This window comes from Aythya fuligula, chromosome 1, assembly GCF_009819795.1.
Source record: "Aythya fuligula isolate bAytFul2 chromosome 1, bAytFul2.pri, whole genome shotgun sequence".
Taxonomy (NCBI): domain Eukaryota; kingdom Metazoa; phylum Chordata; class Aves; order Anseriformes; family Anatidae; genus Aythya; species Aythya fuligula.
The window spans coordinates 110,905,380-110,922,837 of NC_045559.1; the positions used below are offsets into that span (position 1 = coordinate 110,905,380).

At 38.1% G+C, this 17,458-nt stretch overlaps 1 protein-coding gene across 3 annotated transcripts in view; it reads left to right on the forward strand.

The window, feature by feature from the left end:
- SON (SON DNA and RNA binding protein) overlaps positions 1 to 17,215 on the forward strand; it is a 37,464-nt gene extending 20,249 nt beyond the window's left edge. For 2 of the 3 annotated variants that reach the window (XM_032182398.1, XM_032182407.1), the window contains exons 7-12: positions 2,086 to 2,196; positions 2,607 to 2,723; positions 10,254 to 10,401; positions 14,577 to 14,645; positions 14,728 to 14,843; positions 15,321 to 17,215. In XM_032182398.1, the coding sequence (XP_032038289.1) occupies positions 2,086 to 2,196; positions 2,607 to 2,723; positions 10,254 to 10,401; positions 14,577 to 14,645; positions 14,728 to 14,843; positions 15,321 to 15,479 (720 nt within the window). In that variant the 3' untranslated portion in view covers positions 15,480 to 17,215. Of the gene's footprint in view, positions 1 to 2,085; positions 2,197 to 2,606; positions 2,724 to 9,456; positions 9,537 to 10,253; positions 10,402 to 14,576; positions 14,646 to 14,727; positions 14,844 to 15,320 lie in introns of those variants that run through there. The other variant, XM_032182415.1, reaches the window with a different exon arrangement.
- The last annotated feature ends 243 nt before the right edge of the window (positions 17,216 to 17,458 follow it).

Sequence of the window (17,458 nt, forward strand, 5' to 3'; positions counted from 1 at the left end):
GGCAAAACTCTGACAGAGAATAGCATGCTGAACTTGAAACTGTTTTACTTGACTAAATAATAACAACTTTTCATACTTCAAGCAGAGATTTTTTTTTCCAAGATCCAAAGCTGCCATCGCGTGTCTTGACATAATACAAAGCCATGCTGGTCTCCAAAATGGTGACTGACCATGTGGGGAAAGTGTATGGGAATTCTAACTAACCAGGGTATCTACTAATAGGCCCCAGTCCGGTAAAGCACTAAAGTACACATGTATGTTTAAGTATGTGAGTGGTCCCAATGTGATTTCAGTGGACTACTTGCATGCCTATGTGTATTGCTGGATTGAAGCTTTTGGTGAGTAGAATAACTTTCATTTATCTCCTGAACCAGTTTCACAAACAAAACTTTAAAGAATTATTTGAACTGTATAAGGGGGAACTTGTTAATACAAGACAGTGTATAATGCAAACAAATGTTCTTTTGCAGACATAAGTATCGTGTTGAGTGATTGATAGAAAATCTTTGAATTCTTCTTATGCCTTGTTTATAGTCTGTGTTTTTGTCATGTGGGACAATACATAAACATTGAAGTCAGTTTCATAGACTCTTTGGACTTCATGGGATTTTGAGTCTGTCTTGGTCAATGCCAGATGCTTTAGCAACATGATAGGGAATGATACTCATGGAGGAAATACTTTTTGACCTGAGCTGTAAAAAAAAACAACAACAACAACAACAAATCACCTTCCCCCATCTTAAACTAAGATTTAATAGCCAGAATACAAAAATAATTGCTATGTTGCATGTGATTGTAGACTTTTTTCGTCTGCCTGTTACTGTTATTTCAGGATTTACTAAATTCTTGATGTGTCTCTTGTGGCAGGGATTTTCTGGGTTAGCTGTATTCTTCTTTCAGCAGAGTCAGTTTTAAATTGGTTTCGTTTTTTTCCACTGGCCCTTTATTCTAGTATAATGCGAGAGGCTGAGGTTGTGAGATGCTGACTAATACTAGATAAGTCTGTTGTAATACAAAATACCAAAACCAAACAACAACAACAACAACAAAAAACAAATACAAAACACCTAATTTTTGTCTCTGTGCCATTTGCTGTTTTGATTATTCGGTTTCTTCCATGATTTAAAAAGTTCCAACACTTTCAGTCTCCTTCACATGCATGTGTTCAACTAAGTTTCACGTGTCTCTGGGTATTGTTGTTTTTATCCCTTCAATCCATAAAGGAGATAGCATTTGAAGCACAGGTACTTACATAAGAGCTGTATACCAGCCATAATCTATGTTCTAACATACCCAAATGTTTTTTTTTTTTTTTTTTTTCTTGGCTGCTGTGCACACAGAGCAGAGATTTTAATTGATCTTCTTTGCTCCATATTTTTACCCAGATGATTTTGGTTATGTGGGAGGTTGTTTGATTTTTTTCATTAAATTTTATTCTGGTTTAGCAGCACAGATATAAATAATCCTTTCCAAAACAGTCAGTATTGTGAACTACGAGTCTGGTTTCACTTCTATGCAGTTTTTTTTTTTTAATGCTGTTTATTAAGCACTAAAGCCAAGTTCATGGAATGCATGGGATTCTTGCTGTAGTATAGCTTGAAGTTTTAGTGTGACTTAATAGGGTACTCATGTAAACAGCTCTATATGAAGGCCTTTTTTTTTTGTTTTTGGTAAAATTATGTTTAATTCTGTTGGTTAATAAGATTCCATTGAACTCTAACACCCAAGTATTAAAAAACAGAACTTTCAGGGACCAAACCAGATCTCTGAAAATAAATCTTTAGAGATTTTTTAAATAAATCTTCAGATATTTTTTTATGGGCAGATCATACTAAATTATCAGGGTGTTACAGTTTAACTTCAGATTTTCTATTTGTTTAGGAAAACTCAGTGTATGTACATAAGAAGTAGCCCCAGGATTTATTTTTTTTTTTTACGTTGCCTATTTATATGCCAAACCAAAACTTTGATGCGTAAAACAACTCTGTAGTACTTGTGATATTTGTTCTGCAACAGCTTTTTCCAGATCAGATGGGATATTACTATTTTTTGACGTATTTTTAAAAAACGTCTTTTTCTTCCTAGGGTGTGGACATAACTACAGCCATGAATGATCGAGCACTGGCTCAGAAAAGGCTTAATGAAAACACGTTCGATTTAGAGGCCATGTGCATGCTAAATCGCGCACAGGAACAGGTATGTTGCACTTTTTCATCAGTGTTTTGATCAAGTTAAAAAGTGTAAATGTTTATTCTTCATACCACTTGCATTTCCTATTTGTACATACATGTATATACAGCTTCGGTACATTTTTTTGGAAGCTCAGCTTATGGGCACATATTTAAAAAAAAAAAAAATAATAATAATTTGCCTTTTATAGTGCTAATATTGAACCACAAACTTGCTAGACTCAGAGTTCAGGCTTTAGAGTTGATATAAAAAGATACTCAGTTTTTTGAAGTCTCTGCATAGAAATGAGTGTTAATGAACATACTACTAAACACAAGTGGAGAATCATATGAAAGCTATTGAGAAGCAATAGGAAATGGTTGTGACAAAATGTGCAAAGTCTTTGTTTTGGTCTTACATTGATTTTTGTTTTGTAGATTGATGCCTGGGCTCAATCAAACTCCATACCTGGCCAGTTCACGGGAAGTACAGGAGCACAGATACTGTCTTCGGATGAGCTAACCAACAGTGGTCCTCAAGCATGGATTAGAAAGGTAGAAGTTATGCAGACATACTTGTCTAAATATCACATATTAAATATCAGTGAAAGTATCGGAACATGCCAGAAATGTGCTTTAAAAACCTATGGTAATGCATGTGTCAACTACAAGAGACTGAGTTAAATCTTTGTCTTCGATCAATTTAACTACTTGCTGCTGCTGTGTTCATTTTGTTGTGCGTTAAGACGTTGATCATGACATTTCAGTCGAACGTCTAGAGTACCGCAGTAAGATGTGCGTCTGATACTTGAGTCAGTTCATACATACTTACACTGAAATGACATTCACGATACTGGTATGGCTGCAGTGGTAGGTCCATCACTACTTTTACGGGATTGAAGCAGATCAGGCAAGGTTTGATCCTGATGTCATTGAAGTCATTGATACTTTGGCATCACCTTCAGCAAGCCAAGTCCCAAACGGCCATTCTGTTTGGCTTGGTTCTGTCTGATGACTGCTTTGCCTCTATTTGTATCACCAGTGTTTTCTGGGAGTCAAAAATTGGGAGTATTAAAACAGGAGTTGCAGTTGGGTTCATAAGTTCAACGTTATCCTCCAGTGCAATAGTTACCTCTTCCTACAGAGTACTGCTGGCTTATTTTGGGGGTGTGATGCGTCATACATACATGCGTTTTATAAGTTTAATAAGTCATGCTTCATCTTTGAAAACGAATGCTGAACTGGTTCTCTGTCAAGAAGTAGAACTGAGGAATTCAAGCAATATCTGTATTTCAGATGAAAAAGAATGAGTTATGGTGGTTATTTTCACAAGCAATGTAGTTGAGTATATGCTGGATCTGTTTATCCTTCCAGAATTTGGTGTTAAGGCAAACCTCAAAACTGGTAGGTTAGACTTGAGGCATAGCTAGAATTTTCCACAAAACCTGGTGTAAACTGTGAACACAGAAGTCTAGAATTATGGCAGCCTAAAAATAGAAATATTTTCGTCAAGATTCACTAACTTGTTTTTCCACTTTGTATAGCCAAGCAATACAGAGAGCCAGGCAACACAGAGGTCCAACTTGCTAGATGAGAATCTTGGGCTCTTGGTATGAATACCAAGTGTAGATAATAGTCTTTATTTTAAAAATTATCAACTTGTGAGATTGTGACAGAACAGCTGTGATTACAATAATTGTCCCTGGCAGAGGAACTTAGAAATGTAAAGCACACTCAGCAGGGAGGTGTGTTGGTGAGGAGAAGAGAGCTTTTTCTCCAAGAGGCTTGCGAAAGAGATCAGCAAGCTTCCTGAGGGTTCTGCCTTTCTGCATACCTTGAGTGGAATCCCAAGGCAAAGGAACGCAAGCATCTCAGATCATCTCTTTCCCAAGCCTCGTTCTCATCCCCTTTTCCTTCCCTGAGGTTCTGTGCTGGTGGTCTTCTGTGCCTTGCAGTAACAGGAATGTCCGCTAAGGAAAATTAAGTGGAGAAGTCATGTGTTTTTTCTTGGTCTTTTAACTGTACTCTGTCGTCCGACTGAAAGAAAGCTTTATAAGGAGAAAATGAGAGAAGAGTCTGGTGTCTGGCTTGTGGGCATAACTGCTGTGAGGAGCAGAAGCTTATTGGAATGTTTTGTTGAACCTAGAAATAAGAGTGAGTTGGCAGAAGCTCTTACGTCTTTCCCATAGCTGTAAAAATGTAGTGGTTTACGGTAGGCATCCTCCTTGGCAAGCGTCGTGTAGTTTGTCAGAATGGAGGCTGCTACTGTAAAGAAGAAGAGTTGTTGGGTGAAGATCACTTCACTCAGAGGGTGGTGAGGCACTGGCACAGGTTGCCCAGAGAAGCTGTGGATGCCCCATCCCTGGAGGTGTTCAAGGCCAGGCTGGATGGGGCTTTGGGCAACCTGGTGTGGTGGGAGGTGTCCCTGCCCATGGCAGGGGTTGGAACCGGATGGTCTTTGAGGTCCCTTCCAACCCAAGCCATTCTATGAAGATAATAAGAAGGACGCAGTCCTCTTTCCTGCTCGGCATTCCTCAGCTTGACTTCTTTTGCTCTTTCCAGGTTCATGTTCGCACACACATTGCCATCAGACTCATAGGATGACAAGTAGTTACAGTCATGCGCCCTCTGCAAAATGCGTTAGGGCTAACCAAGTGTCTTCCTGGTTTTAGGAACGGTGGGGCCCATGAAAGCCTTCCCAAAACTCAGGTTTGATGAACTTAATGTGGAGTCGTATCCATACGACTTCACAGGAGGGAAAAAAAAAAAAAAAGAATTAGGGATAATGAGTTCTGAATGCATGTTATCTTTCTCAGTGACACGAATACGAACCGACCATGAAATGCAAAGTACAGGTTACGTTTTATTTAGGCACATGAAGTTGTAACATAGTTCCTGTTAATTACGCGATGCAGTGCTTGAAATCAGAATTGTACTTACTTTTCTTTTCTTAGGACAAAACAAAAGGACATATTTTTGACATTAAAAGATATATTTGTAATTTTCATCTACTAGTAGGGCTATGGGACTTTTTGGGATATGTGGCATGTGTAAATTACTGCAATTTTCTGACTAAAGATGGAGTTTACTCCAGGTGATTAGGATTTCATAGGAGATTTCCATAAGAGAGCACGTGCCATAAGAGGACTTGTGGATGTGTACTGGTTAGCAGAAACAGAGGCAGTGTCAGCTAGGTATTTGGTGATCAGGTGAAGAGAACATCGGTAAACAGAACATCTGACATGCACAGACATTGTGCTCGACAGAGGTAATGACCAAACCAGGTAGCTGTAACGAAACAGAACAGCAGTGCCAGGAGGGGAGAAAATCTAAGGTACTTAGAGAACTTGTGTGATAAGTGCTTTTGTCACTTTGCATTTCCTGGATTTCAGCTTGCCATTTTTTGTTTTTTAAACGTTAAAAATGACTCTGGAGAGGTAATATGTACTCACACCAAAATATGTTCGGAATTTCAGTTTTATCTCAACCAAGTTTTGAGGGACTTAGCTACTGAAACAGTTCCGTGACACATTTGAATGAGTGACATACCAATTAGGAGTAAAGTGTGTTTTTTTAAAGTAATACACTAATTCATGATGTTTATGCGTAGGGTTCTGAGCAGTATTCGTAGAGGAATGATAATGTTGTTAGGCTTCTTTATGGTTACAACAATTACGAACAATAATATCGTTTTCTTCTGAAAAGTGGTTTCTGTTTCAGTTTATCATCACTGGTGTAATCAGTTCACAAATAGGACTCGTTCTGGAGGTTGCTTCTTTTTTTATTTCTTCTCACAAATACACAGTGCTGATTGAATAAATGTCAAATCAGTGGAAGCAGTCAGATTTTTTTCCAAGCAAATTGTTTTGAGCTCTGCTTAATCAGACTTTTAGCACAGTCACCACTTGATTCTGGATTTACCATCTTAATTCAACGGCCTGAACTTGCTCTCCAAAACAAGGTTTTTGCAACATTTTACATGCACAGAGTAATGCTTGGGGTTTGTTTCATTTCATTGTGCTAAAGCATGACAAGCGATTTTACAGTGGCCTCTAAAATGCTGTTTTTTGTGTAATAAGTTCTGAAAAATTGGATCTTTTCTTCCATTCTTCATAATCTAGCCATAGTAGATGAATAAAATGCTAATGATAGAGGTAAAAGTAAGTCTTGTGATTATTACTTGCACAAGGACTGGTATGTCTCTTGCCAAGCTGACCTTTTAGCAAGTTGTCAAAATACCGGTATTCTTACTGCCGTATGTGTCACACAAGGAGCTTTATTTGGAAATGAAAGCCAGGTGTCAAGGCAAATCAGCCATGTTATATTGATTGGTTATACCAGGCTGGCTTCTGCTCAGTCCTCAAGATGTTTTTTTCAACTATCCTCAGCTTGGTTTCGATTGATTGTCTGCAAAAGCTGTGAACAGAAATCCTGAAGCTGATTGTGAGCGTAGTTTTTGTAAGGCATTTGATGGGATCCTTTGGAAAGATGCTCCCCCTCTCGTACTGGGGAAAGAATGTGGCTTCAGCTAAAAGTGCCTCAGGTTGTATAATGGAAAACTCGGTTCCTTTCAAGTTTCACGAAAAATACTTCACTCATAAGTTCTTGGAAGTCATTCTTAAAGTAATCTGGAGACAGCCCGTTGAGCTACAGCTGGAACTAACTGCTGGCCTTGAAGGCTTTGTTGTGCTTTCCTTAATAAAGCATTGCTCAAAAGAGAGAAACCTGCCTTCTGACAGAACCTGGGCTTTAATGCCACATCAGCTTTGTGAGAAGGAACAGGTATTTTCAAAGAACGTCCGTTGATAATGTGCTTCAAAACCTCTCAAATAATATTTTGGAAACTGCAGCTGCTATTTTATAGTTTTATTTAATCCCGTATATTATCTTTTTTTTTTCCCTAAAGATAGCTGTTGCAGTAAAAGAATGGTGACTGTGTAGTTCACATTGTCTTTAAGCAAAAAGCAGCAAAATGATCTTTCAAGTGTGATTTTTTTTTTTTTTTTTTTGTTAAAGCCCCATACATGCTAATTTTGGCATTTGTAGTTTATTTTTGATAAGTGATGCTGATTTCTCCCCTTCTCTCCTAATTTGTTGCCCTAAAGTGCCTAAAAAAAGGGGAATAATTTTTAGTTAAAATTACTGGGGGGAAAAAAAAAAACAGCTCCTAACTGATCAGGTTTTACTGTGTAGCCTGCTTTTTAAAGAAAAGTTAGTGACACGAGAATTTGGCATGTTAGTTGTCTCCATCTGCTGGCAGAATGGAAATGTGCTTTAATTGGCTGACTTCATGGAATTCAGAGATCAAGAGGAAAGATGGCATCAAATTTTTGTACTGCTTTACTCAATTTGGGATTAAAGAAAGAAATATTATAGTTATTTTCTAAATAATTCATTCTGACAACAGAAACCAAGTACTTAGAAACCTGAGGTTAGTTGTATTCAATACTATTCAATTTGATACGGACCAGATCTGCAGGGGTACCTGGCTGTTAAGCACTTTGTGGGACAGAAGAAGCCTTTTACCATTTTTAAAACTGAAAAGATGCTTATATCTTGCTTCCTTACTCTTGTTATCATTTCTAATATTTTAAATTTTTAAATATGATGAGAAGCATAGCACTAATTTTTACTTATACTCCATTAAAGCATGGAGTACATTTGTTTGTATTGAATTACAAGAAAGAAAAGAGGCACATAGAACATAATTTTACAGGCAACGTTAGTGTTTTGTATTTGTTTTCTTACTTAAAATTTTTTTTGAAGAATATTTTTCCCTACTGCCGTCCTTCTTTGCTTCATTAATAATCTGAATCAAAGTAGGCGTCTTCCAGCTCTCTTCGTATTGGTGCTAGGCTTACTTGGTTTAGCATTTTAGTGTGATGCCCAAGTACAACTGTTCTGTAATGAAACAAAACTTAATCATTTCTAAGTCCTTGTTGTCTTGCTTATGCTGTGCATGTTAAAAAATCAGCACAATATTTAAAAAGAAAAAGCACAAACTACCCAAGTTATCACATAGGATTGTGAATCCATATACTAGAACAGATGTGGTTTTGCCTTTTTATTTTGATTTTTTTCTTTAATAAACTGCATTTTGGAATTTAAACCTCCTTATTTCCAGTATCTGGAATTTATTCAGGCTCTGATAATTATTGTATAGGAGCTCAGGGCTTTAATTTTCAACTTGGAATATCACTACCTTGACTGTTTCCCTTTTTCTTTATACATTACCCCGACCCTCAAATTGGTACGTCTGCAGGTGTGCTTAGAAAGCTGTGTCACAGTAAAATGACCTCGTCAAGAAATGTCACTCTTTCACTTGTGAACTGAATACACGCTGGTGATAATGAAACAGATGCTTACATTGAAAATTCTATCATTGCAAAGCAGGTACTAAAGAGGAATCGGAACCCAGGGTGACATTGACTGGGGTTTGTATCATTCTCGGCATGGTTGCCCTTTTCTTATGAGAGGTTCCTGGAAAAGAGAGGGGAGAATGAAAATGGAAGTAAGTAAAAGCCATTCTAGGTGTCTAGATCGAGGCAGTCTGTATGGAGGAAGTGATTGTCTCTGCACACACACACTGCATGATCTGCACCAGTCCAAACAAAAGTGAAACTGGAGAGGTGGGTTTAACCTCTCTGCTCTTCCATCAGAGCGCCCTGTGAGTAAATGCAGCATCCAGTTGCATGACTGATAGGTATTTCCTTCACTGGTTAATAGGTAAATATTTGGAGAAGTCTTACCACAACCTTCAGGATTTTTTTTTTTTTTTTAATCTTCTTAACACCATGAATAGCGGGGATTACACACATGCGTTATTGGCGTGCATCAGTTGCAAATGTTGAAAAGTTAATCCCCTTAAAAATCCGTGATCCTTGGTCTCTGCAAAAGTAAGACTTCTGGTTTTATTTACTTCCAAATTGGAACCAAGGAACTCTTGCCAGTCTTTCTCCAAATCTCGGAAATGCTTACTTTTGCAAGCACAACTCAAAATTCAGGAGGAGCAAAACAACAACAAAAAAAGGTTCTACTAATTTGCTTTGATAGTAAGTAAAATTTCTACAAAACTACTAGGCATTGTATCCTCTAACCTACTATGAGAAATAACTGATGGACTTATCAGTGCCAGTGTGTAAACTTGTATATTTTAAGACAAGCAATTTTTTGCCGTGATGGAAATGATTGACTTACTTACTTGGGTCAGTGGGTGGGGCAGAAGAGAGATGATAGTTCACAGAATAACCTGTGAACTTTCACCCCTCTATATGGAAACTTGTTTCAGGGTCAAATCCTTGTAGCTGCCTTCTTGCCACGGTCAATGCCAGCCCTACTATTCACAACACTGCGGCCATCGAGGCCTAGGTACGTAAACATTTAAGGAGTTTTTAAAGTTCTTTACATCAAAACAGATTTTTAAAATTTCTGTTTATAAGCTTTCGACAGTTAACAGCTATTGTGTTAATGATGATTTGAAAGAATGTGACGACTACTGCTGCTAAACTGTGTGGCTAAGCGCCTTTTTTTCCTTTAAAAAAAGAGAGAAAAGAAAAGCCTGTATCTGTTTCATGTGGATTTTCAGTGTAGAACTTGAATGTGCAACTGCCGTGTAATAAAATGGGGAAACTTTTTATGTTTAAAGTACGCGTAAACACGATTTGAATGTCATTACTAAATGTGCTTGTATTTTGTTCAATAAATAGGTACACTTGGCACAACTGTTGCCAGTTAAACAGTTAACACTGCCTCCATTCACGAGATGCGAAGAGACGCATTGGAACCAGAGTAGTGTGTTTAAAACTGAACGGTTATCATTTTGTTAAGTTCGTACGTCGGAAATGGGTCACTTGCCACTTTTGGATTGTGCTAGGATTTTCTTAAGTTGTTCTTTTTTGGCAATATTGATTTGTGTATTGTGTGTCTGCGTGAATTCTGGTTTATACGGCTGTAATAAAGCTAAGGTGTATTTTTCTGAATTGAGTCTGTGAAAGGTTGTTAGGAACATTTTTGGAAGCTCCCACTTAAGTTTTAAAATCCCAGTCCTAACTTTAGGATTTGTTTTACTTTTCTTTTTCTGGATAGGATCAGTTCTTAAGAGCAGCCCCTGTAACTGGAGGAATGGGAGCTCAACTGATGAGAAAAATGGGCTGGAGAGAAGGAGAAGGGCTTGGAAAAAACAAAGAAGGCAGTGTTGAACCTATTATGGTTGATTTTAAGACCGATCGGAAAGGTAAGCACTTCTTAAATGTTGTATGGCAGTATAAACTTCTTACGCATATTTTGAAGATAGGCAAAGTAATTTTTGAAGTAGTAAGCTTTTTTCTAGGTTCACTTCCACGGAGAAAATGAAAAGGGTGATGTAGGTGATCTTGATACTAGTGTTTCAAGGCCTGGATTAATTTTATAGGTCCTGTCCTTAAGCCTGGGAACACTTCCAGAAGTGTTCTTCTTCGTCCAGCTTCCCCTGACTATCACCTTCTACTTTAAAAAGGGTTTCTTAGCTCTTAAACGAGGGATATGCCTCAGTTGAATGTTTGGAAAAGGCAAGACAGGGAAATGAGTTGTGGAAAAAACACTGCGCTTGGTCTGGAGAAAGTGGCTGAAGCAGGAATGGGACAGGATGTAAGGACTGCTTAACTTTAAATTGTGGTGAAGGACAGAGCTGGGAGCTGCAGAGCTGAGTTACGGCTGCCTTTCAGCTGAAGTCCTGACGTGAATGGAGTGTCATGCTGATTTTTAGGTCTTCCAAACGGATGGTTTGCTTTCTTAGCCATCTGATATACCTGCTTCTCCATTTCCTAGCCTGATCCTGTGACAGCCACCTCTCCTCAACTGCAGTGATGTTTCCCTGCTTGCTTTCAAATGTTGTCTTAGCATCCTTTCCCCTTCATAAAGTCCATGGCCGCAGGTACAAAACTGTTGCACTGGTCTCATTTGATTCAAGAGAACTAACTTTTTACTTACAGGCTGCCTAAAGTGGCAGCATGACTTATACAGTTGGCCATCTTGCCAGCATATTCAGCAAGACTTCAGTGTTCAGAGGAGATGTTGATGAAAACTTTCCATCTGAAATACCTATTCAAATTTTGAACATTGTACGTAAAAAGATACAGAATTGTAGCAGTTAAGATTTATCATTTAATTATTCTAATATGCATGTTATCAAAGTAAACAACTTAGCGCTGACTGCAGGAAAGCATTCTTATTTGCTAGCCTCTTCAATATTAAAAATAAAATAAAAAAACAAATTGCACCCCAGAGTGGGGATTTTTATTATGTTATATAGATAACATCTAAAATTAAAGCATAAAATATTTTTAATTATAAAATTATTTCTACCTTCTGTCAATGCTCATAATTAAAGAAGAAAACAAAGCATGTAACTGGAAATGTGAAGCTTGTTTGCAGAGATGCTGTTAGTTCTAAGTACAGAGACAGTTCAGTACTGCTCAGTTGATCAAACTCATTAAAGTGTTAATTTATACAATTTGGATATTAAGGGAAAACATGAGAAATCTTGCCCAAGCTAGGAAAATATCCATTGCTTTCTGAATTCTGAAGACCTAGTAGCATAGTACCGTTTTACAACCGAGAAGTGCAACAGTCTCAAAATACAGAACACAATAATACAGACATCTTGGTTTAACACAAACAGTGACAAAGCTTGCTTTTCAGTTGTTTGTCTTCTGTGCAACTTTTCCATTTAAAGGGGAAAAAAAAAAAAGATACTCTGGTGACAGTTACTGTCAGGAAATTCTTCGAAAAATGTTCTCTTTGTTCCTGTTACTCATTTACTGTGGTCTTTGTAGATGCTGTGTTGTAGAGTTCTCACCGCTGGTAAGAGTTCCTTCAATTTAGCTTGATTATTTATCAGTCAGAGGGAAGAAATTGAAACCAGAAATTTGAGGATTGTTCTTAAGCAGCCTGCGTTACATAGTGGTGGCTTTTTGTGGTGAGGAGGGAAGAGTTGTCTCTGTACATTATATTGCTTGCTTCTTCTCACATCGTAGGAAAGAGGAAGCTATTGCTGCGCGTCCTGTGAACCCTTCTACTGATAAAAATAATTCTTGGGATGCACACTTTCATTACAGCTCAAATTTCTGGTTCTAAAAGTGTGCCCCAGGATCTTCCACATAGTTCCAGATACAAATTTCCTTAACACTTGCAGAATTTAAAATTGAAATTTCAAGGATCAAGCCCAAAGTTCAAAGCCAGGATAAGGTCCTCTTTGAGCTGGGCATGCTGTCACAGATAGTTTGCTGTCTCTCCTTCATACAGCTTATTTCTCAATTACATGAGGAAGAAATTAGGTGGAGCTAAAAGACATCAACTCCTAGCACTTGATGGATTCATCTTTAAATACTGATAAGCTTAGTGATGGATGGGTTTTGCTTTATTTTTACCTATTTTTTATATTTGGTTATTATCATACTGAATCTTCTATTATTCTCACAAAAATCTGTTCTGTGTTGATAAAGAATACGCCTGGCTCAAAATTAAGAAATATATTTATAAGGTGACAACTTGCATTATGAAGAAGCAATGCTTCACGCATTACAAGGAAGGAATTGAGCAGTGGTGATACATTCAAGAAACGTAGCTGAAAAGCTTCTTCATACGCAAGTGTTCTTGAATGCTTAAACGTATAAAAAAGTCAAATTTTCTTAAGTTCTTTGTGGAGGTTTAAAGACCGTTGAAGTGAAGGCTTAGAGAAAAAACGTTCAGCACGTGTATATCACTGAAAATCAGGCTGAGGTCTTAAAATGGGGTCTGTCAGTCATTAAGAAAAAAAACACAACCAAAAGAAAACAAAAACACAGAAACCTTCACATTTTTAGAACTTATTCACAAAATAAAATACTACTTCTAAATACAGGAACAAGCAGTTTACAGAAGAGATGTTCAGTAAGCTTCACTAAGACATGAACCAAAAAGTTGTCTGCCTGTGTCATAGGTTTCCATTAGACCCTGCTTTCTTGGATAGTGGTTCAGATCTGTGGTCCTCTGGCAGAATTGAAATTAAAAACCTTCTTGAACACTGCTGTTGGTCTCTGTACAAAGACACTTGCTCCACCAGTTCTGAGTGAAAAGCAGAGCTAATCAAAGTCTGTCGCAGCTTTTCTGAGAATCCCTCTTGAGCAGCCAGGGGCAAGGTGTGGAAGATGAGTGCCAGGGACTCAGAGTGAGGGAGACACAGTATTAATGCACGAGTGATGTAAGAATTGTTTGTTCGGAGGAACTCTTTGGTTATTTTGGATATAAACTTCTTTAATGAAAAACAACAAAAAAATACAATTTTCATTTTGATATCTATGGGGATTTAATGCTACTTGAAAAGTCCATATTTAAGAGCTGCATGAATATTAGGATGAAAATCTAGTAAGGAGGGGAGAATTTTCTTTTAAAGCAAAAACAAAAAGCCAACAAAAATAAGCTGAAGGAACAGGAGGAAACTGGAAACAAATGCAGTATCTCCCTGTCTTTATTCACCAAAGCAAGGAACAGAAACAAAAATTGAGGTAAGAAACAAAGTACCGTTGAAGGATTGAAGTCAGAGAAATTCTGAACCACCAGGCAGATACTTTGTTCATTTGCAGCTACTTAAGGTAAGGGCAAACTGAATTGAAGGAAACGTGAGTCTTTTCATGAGTATGGTGTGGTTATTGATATTTGGTACATTTTTGACGATTGTTATATTTTATCCTTTACTCTTGAAGATTTTAAAAAGGAAAGTGTTCTGCTGTTACGTTTCACAGTGGCTTCCACTGAAACTTGTGCTCTGTTTATTACCTTTGGGCCCAGTTGCATGCTTTTCTGCTATTTTATGTTCAGATGCAATTGAAATCACTAACTGGGCTCTGAACTTGTCTGTTAAAAAATAAATAAATTTGAATACTCCTAAATAAAGAGAGCACATGTTATAAGGACACTATTATTTGATACAGTAAAAGGACATACTAGGTACGTTTGATACTGGTCAATTGATGTACTTCACATGCTTGGCATGTTAAGGGCAAACTGTTAAGGTAGTGGATGGCTTTTAGGTTGCACAACAGTGGTAAAAATAGTGAATGAGAAAACGGTTTGAAGTTTCTCTCATTCAGTGTTTCTCCAAAGAGGGTGCAGAAAACCAGATGTTTCCTGACTTGCTTAAGACTGCTCAAAAGTTTCTACTAGTTTGCTTGCTAAGAATCTTACGGGAGCACTTGAGAAGGACGTTGTCTGTAGTATGGAGATAAAAAGAAAGTGCTGGATGAAAGGGAAGTTTGAAAGACTTCTGGGAAGACAGTCATACGATGTCACCATGTTTTTGTCTCCACTGCTGTGTGTTAATGCTTTCCTTAGGAGAATACAGAAACTGTAAGGTGAGAATCATAAATATAAACTTGATCATGTTTTTTCTAGGGCTTGTTGCTGTGGGAGAGAAGGCACAAAAGAGATCTGGACATTACATTGTGATGAAGGATCTTTCAGGTGAGAATCTTATCTTGAAAAACTCATTCAAAATGATTGCTCTGGTAGCAGCACTGCAATTTCACATTATTTTATCCTTAAGGTAAACATCCAGTTTCTGCATTGATGGAGATCTGTAACAAAAGAAGATGGTCACCACCTGAGTTTGTGTTGGTGGATGATAGTGGGCCTGATCATCGCAAACACTTCATCTTCAAGGTACGTTTGAATATCCTTGCTTGCTGTTCGTTACTCTATTAAAAGGTGGTATTAAATTTCTTTGTATTTGTGTATTCCAGGCTGGTGCATGCTGGGCAATGTCTCAGTGCTAAACTTTCAGTCCAGTTTCTGTAAAGGCCAAGTCAGATCTCTTAAGCACGTAAAATTGTAAATCCATCGAGAAACTCTGATCTCGTTCCACTTGTTAGTAAAATGATTCACTTGTGTGGAGTCACAGTCTCGCTTCTTATTTGCAGATGTTGTTTTAAGTCTTGATGTTTTAGATAGTGAGCAAGGCTTAGTTATTTCTGTCTGATCTTAGAATGTGGTCTTTGTTTTCTCATGTGATTATCTTCTATTAATAATTACCATTTGGAAATGATTACGCTCACAGACTAGAAAGGAATTCTGTCTGCCCCTGAAAGGGAAACAAAGAGGCTCTTGCTAACACATCTCTTTTCCCTCTCTCTCAAACAGGTGAGAGTCAATGGAAATGAATATAGGCCTACTTTTGCCAGCCTTAATAAGAAGCATGCTAAAGCCACAGCAGCAACTGCGGCTCTCCAAGCGATGGGACTTGTACCAAAGGAAAGCATGGTTAATACCACCATGTTTAGGAGTGCCTCACACCGCTAGATATTGTTTTTTATATTGACATTATTTCAGATAATTTTACTCTGCACAAAAATGGTATTTGCCCTGTCATGTTGTAAATACATTGGCAATTCCCACGTTGTAAAAACTTGTACAGACACCTTCAGGTTTTTCTTTTGTACCATCAAAATGTATTTAAATCATACTTAGTTTTTGGTATGTTTATATTGTTTACATTAGTGATGTAATTATTTCTTAAATGACTAAATCAGACGACAGACTCTGGAGGCATCAGTAATCTAAACCCTTGTTTTAAAACTCATGCAATTTCTCTTCAATATGGAATGTTAACACTTTCATACTGTTTTGTACGATGCTGCAGTTTTCCCTGGTCTCGGTAAAGCTACTCTCGCACTTTTGCCTACAGCTGGTAAAAGGCCACGCAGCTTACCTTAGTCTAGTCAAGGCTGGCGTGTACTGCTGGACAGATACTGGGCCAGTACTGTTACCCCTGTGAGAACGCAAGCAGTGGTAGCCCTGTTGTACAGTGTTAATTAACGCTGCGGCTTCTCTTGGAGTTTTGGTTGGGGGTTCAACTCAGTGGTGCACTGCAACTGGCCATGCAGCCCATACTCTAGGACACACGTGATTAGGCAAAAGACTTGCTGAAAAAAGGGATGGCAGAAAGTCCAGCAATGGAAACCGATGAGACCTGGCGATTTCAAAGCGACTCTCCCTGCATGTTCTGAGAAGGGAGATAACGGAGTTGTCTATTCCAAACAAAATTAACACACTGCCTGATGTTGATTGTATGGATTTGTGGTTAATGTGAATTTTAAAGTCTAACAAATCTACAACTGGATTGGGGGGAGGGAGGGGATAGAATGATGCTTAAATTGTTGTACCCAACTTGGTCAATAAAGCAGCACAAGTTCATAATCTTAATCACTGGTCAGTAAACAGTAATTAAAATCGATGCCAAAAGAGCTTTGTGAAGAAACGCACAGTATAAAATTGCCCTTTACGAGGAGTAGCGGCAGCTGTTAGGGCTGCGGAATCTCTTTAGTCATGTTCAGTTGCTTTAGACTCTTACCAAATTACGTCCTTGGGCTGACATTTTCCGTAACGGTACTCTGCCCTCAAGGAGACAACCTGATCCAGAGTTTTGGCAGTTTGATAAGGGAAAGGAGGTAGAAGGCTTCTCCTTTTATTTTTTTTCCCCTCTTAATTTAAGAAGTATTAGTTCTTTAGCTATGTGCACTTTGAATTGGCAAGGGCATTGTACACGTTTTGCCAGATGTGTCTGTGTTACGAGCAGACTGCCAGGACTTCTGTATGGATTGTAGTGGTGCAGGTGCTTACTTCCGAAAAGTCTTTGAGGTCTTTGTGTATTACATCTACTGACCAGAGCTTCAACGGGGACAGGAACAAAATATATTTGTACGCAGTAAGACTGTGCTCAGGCCTAAAGTGAATGAATGACCTTTGCGATGGCAGTAGGATCTTGGAGGTGAAGAATTACTAGTAGCTCTTCTTCCACAAAGTAAGTTATTTGTGTGTATTCTCTCAACTGTTACTGAATGAGGTCTCTTTCTTTGCCCTAAATGAACAAGTACCAATGTCTCATTTTGCATACAGCAGAGAAGAGGTACTGGGTTCTCTACCACACACCCAAGAAATAAAACTCCTTATTAGTCTATCAAAGCACTCTAGAAATGCCTAAGTTTTTTGTGGACGTAGTTGTCTCTAATTAAAGTTTTTTTCCCTTTGGCTTCTCACCTTCAGTCTCTGTGTAAAATTGTTTGAAGATCTCCTTGCCTCATTTGCTTGAACTAGTTGTAAGGTGCGTATTAAAAAGCTGAAAGGGATGGTACAGCAACGGGAAGGCCTGCTGTGGGAGAACTGGGCGTTGTAGCCATCGTAGCTAAGTCTGGCTCTTTGATGTCTGGCTCCAAGCAATTAACTCAGGATGTGGGAGGCAGCTCCTAAAAAGGCTTTTGGTTAAATGTCTGCTTTGATAC